At 38.9% G+C, this 3,580-nt stretch overlaps 1 protein-coding gene across 1 annotated transcript; it reads left to right on the forward strand.

The window, feature by feature from the left end:
- Window positions 1–1,777: 1,777 nt before the first annotated feature.
- CDR1 (cerebellar degeneration-related protein 1, 34kDa) lies at window positions 1,778–2,833 on the forward strand. Its single transcript, XM_012665278.1, is given in 5 exon segments — window positions 1,778–2,019; window positions 2,058–2,339; window positions 2,341–2,471; window positions 2,473–2,541; window positions 2,779–2,833. Coding segments are annotated over 5 exon segments (663 nt in total). The 5' UTR covers window positions 1,778–1,893.
- Window positions 2,834–3,580: the final 747 nt, after the last annotated feature.

Here is a 3,580-nt window from a genome sequence, read left to right on the forward strand (position 1 = left end):
TTTTGATAACCAAATGAGAAAATAGATCCTTCAGAATAATCATAAATGTTACTTCCTCAGAAATGCTTTCCTTGACTTTTCAGACTCTCATAGCATCCTATACTTACTTTTCCTTCATGGCCTTATCACAATAGATAAATAATTGTTCAATTGTTTGTACATTGTCTGTTTCCCCCAGATGATTTTAAGCTTCATTAAAACATGCCTGGCACACAGTTGGTACTCAATAAATATTTGTTGAATGAATGGATGAATGAATACATGAGGTGATAGCATTTTGTAAACTGTAAGTCACTAAACATTCAGAAGGTATTACTATTTTAATTAGTATTATTGCTATTGTTCCTTTTTATTGCCATGTAAATGACTCTAAATCTTTAGAGATTCTTTGTCTAACTATAATTTCATTATGTGGCTTTCATTCTTTCCACTCCAGCCAGAGGCATGGGTAATAACATTGCCGAAAGTGCCTGGTGAGAGCTGAGACTTGGAGAACCAAGTAGTTAGTTCTCTAGGTCAGCATGCTGGTATTTAAGAAGTTGTAGTTACCATTAGCTGGATACAAGGCAGTGGTTAGAAACCCAGGAGGTCATGATATTTGAAGATGCAGGTAGATACTGGAGGTCAGAAACAAACTAATGGTAAGTTGTCTAGATAGTAAGGTGCAAACTGGAGAATGCCCAGTGATAAGGGATTAAAAGAGATAGGAGAGTTAAATTCCAGGCACCAGTACTCAAAGCATGGAGCTATGAATACAATTCTAAAGCAAAGGGTACTTGAACTTAGTGTTCCCTTATGTTTTTCCTGCCAAAACTGAAAATAGTATCAGGAAGTATTTGCACCTACCTCCATATACATGAACAAGGGAATGATATTAATGGTTCTGAGAGTGACAGGATAAAATGAGATCATTTGTATATAAGATATTATAATATTCTACACATAATATGGGAGCAATCAAGCCATGGATCCCATACATCTCATCTTGATTTTCAACAGCAGATATTATAGTACAGTGCTTAGGATCATGGACTCTGGATATAGACTAGCTGGATTTAAATCCCAGCTCTATTATTTAGTAGTTGTACCCTTTAGAGAAGTTGCTTCACCTCTGTGTGCCAGTTTCCTCATCTGTAAAATAGGGATAATGATAGTACCTACTTCAGTGGGTTGTTGTGAAGATTAAATGAGTTAATGCACATAAGGATCTTAGAACAGTGCCTGGTGGTAGCAAAGGCTATGTTGTGTTATTATTATTATTATTAATTAGTCACATAAGACCAAACAAATAAAAATTCATATTATTAAAAAATGGACAAATAATACATTGTATGTTAACTTTATCTAATATAATAATCTTCATCAGGAATTTTTCTCATTAAATAAAAATTTCACTTTGCACCTAAACGGTTAATGTATAAAAACTATAAGCACTGGCAAAGTAGTAAAATTTATCCCATCAATCCCATCTGTTTATTCTGTAGAAGCTTTTTTATGAACGCTATCTTAAAAAGTTGTGGAGATTAAACATACACTTCCAAATAGCAAAAAACACAAACTGCAGTACAGTTGGTTCACAAGATTTGGTCTATAAGGAGGAATGCACTATTCATTTTTTTGAAGCAAATTCTACTAGCAGCAGAAATATTTGAGTTGGAAGGTCTGTCTGTGGAAATATCTGAACATGGGAAGGCTTAGACAGGGGAAGACTAGATTTGAAAAATCCTGGACCTGGGGAAAGGTTGGAAGACCTGGACTATAGAATATGTTAGAATACCTGGATATTGCAGACACTGGAAGACCTGAATGTTAGATCGGCACACTGGAGACGCTGGAAGACGTAGATATTGAGCCCGCTGATGGAAGACTGAGTAGTTGTCGGAAGACCTGAAGATGTTGGAAGACATGAAGATGCTGGAAGATGTAGAGATGCTGGAAGACACAAAAATGGTGGAAGACATGGAGATGCTGGAAGACGAGCACATGCTGGAAGCCCTGGAGATGCTGGAAGACCTGGAGGTGTAGGAAGACATGGATTTTTGGAAGACGTGGCTTAGTTGGAAGACATAGATTTTCTGGAAGACATGGCCATGTTGGAAGACGTTGATTTTCTGGAAGACGTGGGTTTGCTGGAAGACGTAGATTTTCTGGAAGACAAAGCTTTGTTGGAAGGCATAGGTAGGCTGGAAGACATAAATCTGATGGAAGACATGGCTTTGTTGGAAGATGTGGATTTGCTGGAAGACATGGATTTCCTGGAAGACGTGGATTTCCCGGAAGCTATGGATTTGATGGAAGGCGTAGATTTTCTGGAAGATGTGGATAGGCTGGAAGACCTGGAGATCATTGGAAGATGTAGATTTTCTGGAAGACATGGCTTTTTTGGAAGACATGGATTTTCAGGAAGACCCGAATTGTCCGGAAGACTTGAATTGTTTGGAAGACGTGGATTTTCTGGAAGACTGGGAAGTTACTGGAAGACATGGGTTTTCTGGAAGACGTGGATCTTCAGGAAGACATATATTGGCTGGAAGACTTGGAGGTTATTGGAAGACACGACTTTTCTGGAAGACGTGGCTTTATTGGAAGACCTGGATTTAGTGGAAGACACAGATTTTGTCTGGAAGACCTGGATTAACTGGAAGACTTGATTTGGTGGAAGACATAGATTGCCTGGAAGACCAAGATTTTCTTGGAAGACCTGGATTTGGTGGAAGACGTAGATTTTTCTGGAAGAACCGAATTTATTGGAAGACTGGGATTTGGTGGAAGACATAGATTTTTCTGGAAGACATGGATTGGCTGGAAGATCTGGATTTGATGGAAGACATGAATTTTCTGGAAGACATGCATTTTCCTGGAAGATCTGGATTTTGTGGAAGACTGATAATTGCTGGAAGGCTGGATTCACTGGAAGACTTGGAGGTTCTTGGAAGACATGGATTGTCCGGAAGACATGGATTGTCTGGAAGATGTGGATTTTGTGGAAGAGCTGGATTGTCTGGAAGACCTTGAGGTTGTTGGAAGACTTGGAGTTTCTGGAAGACCTGGAGTTGTTGGAAGACCTTGACATTGGCGCCATTGGAAACCCTGGACATTGGAAACATTGTAAGCACAGGACGTTGGAGACATTGGAAGCCTTGGATTTTCAAGACATTGGTTACTCAGGACATCAGAGACTTTGGAGGCCCTGAATATTGAGATAGTGGATATTGGAAGCCATAGACACTGGAATCCCTGTACCTTAGAGATATTGCAAGTCATGTACCTTAGAACTCCTAAATACTGGCAGATACGGAGACATTTAGAAATACTAAAATCAGAAGCCCTGGATATTGGAAGACATTGGAAAACCTGGATATTGACATATTCAGATCAAAAGACATATAATTTGAAAGAATTAAATTGTAATGATTCTGGAGGTCAAGGATGCTGGAAGCCCTGGATATTAGAAGACCTGATATTAAAAGATCTGGATCTTAAGAGATCTAGTCATTTAGACATCGGGGATGTTGAAATACCTGAAGTTGGAAGACCTGCTTCTTGGGATATATTGAAAGACTTGGGCATTAGAAGAACT

This window comes from Propithecus coquereli, unplaced genomic scaffold, assembly GCF_000956105.1.
Source record: "Propithecus coquereli isolate 6110/MARCELLA unplaced genomic scaffold, Pcoq_1.0 Scaffold99, whole genome shotgun sequence".
Taxonomy (NCBI): Eukaryota; Metazoa; Chordata; class Mammalia; order Primates; family Indriidae; genus Propithecus; species Propithecus coquereli.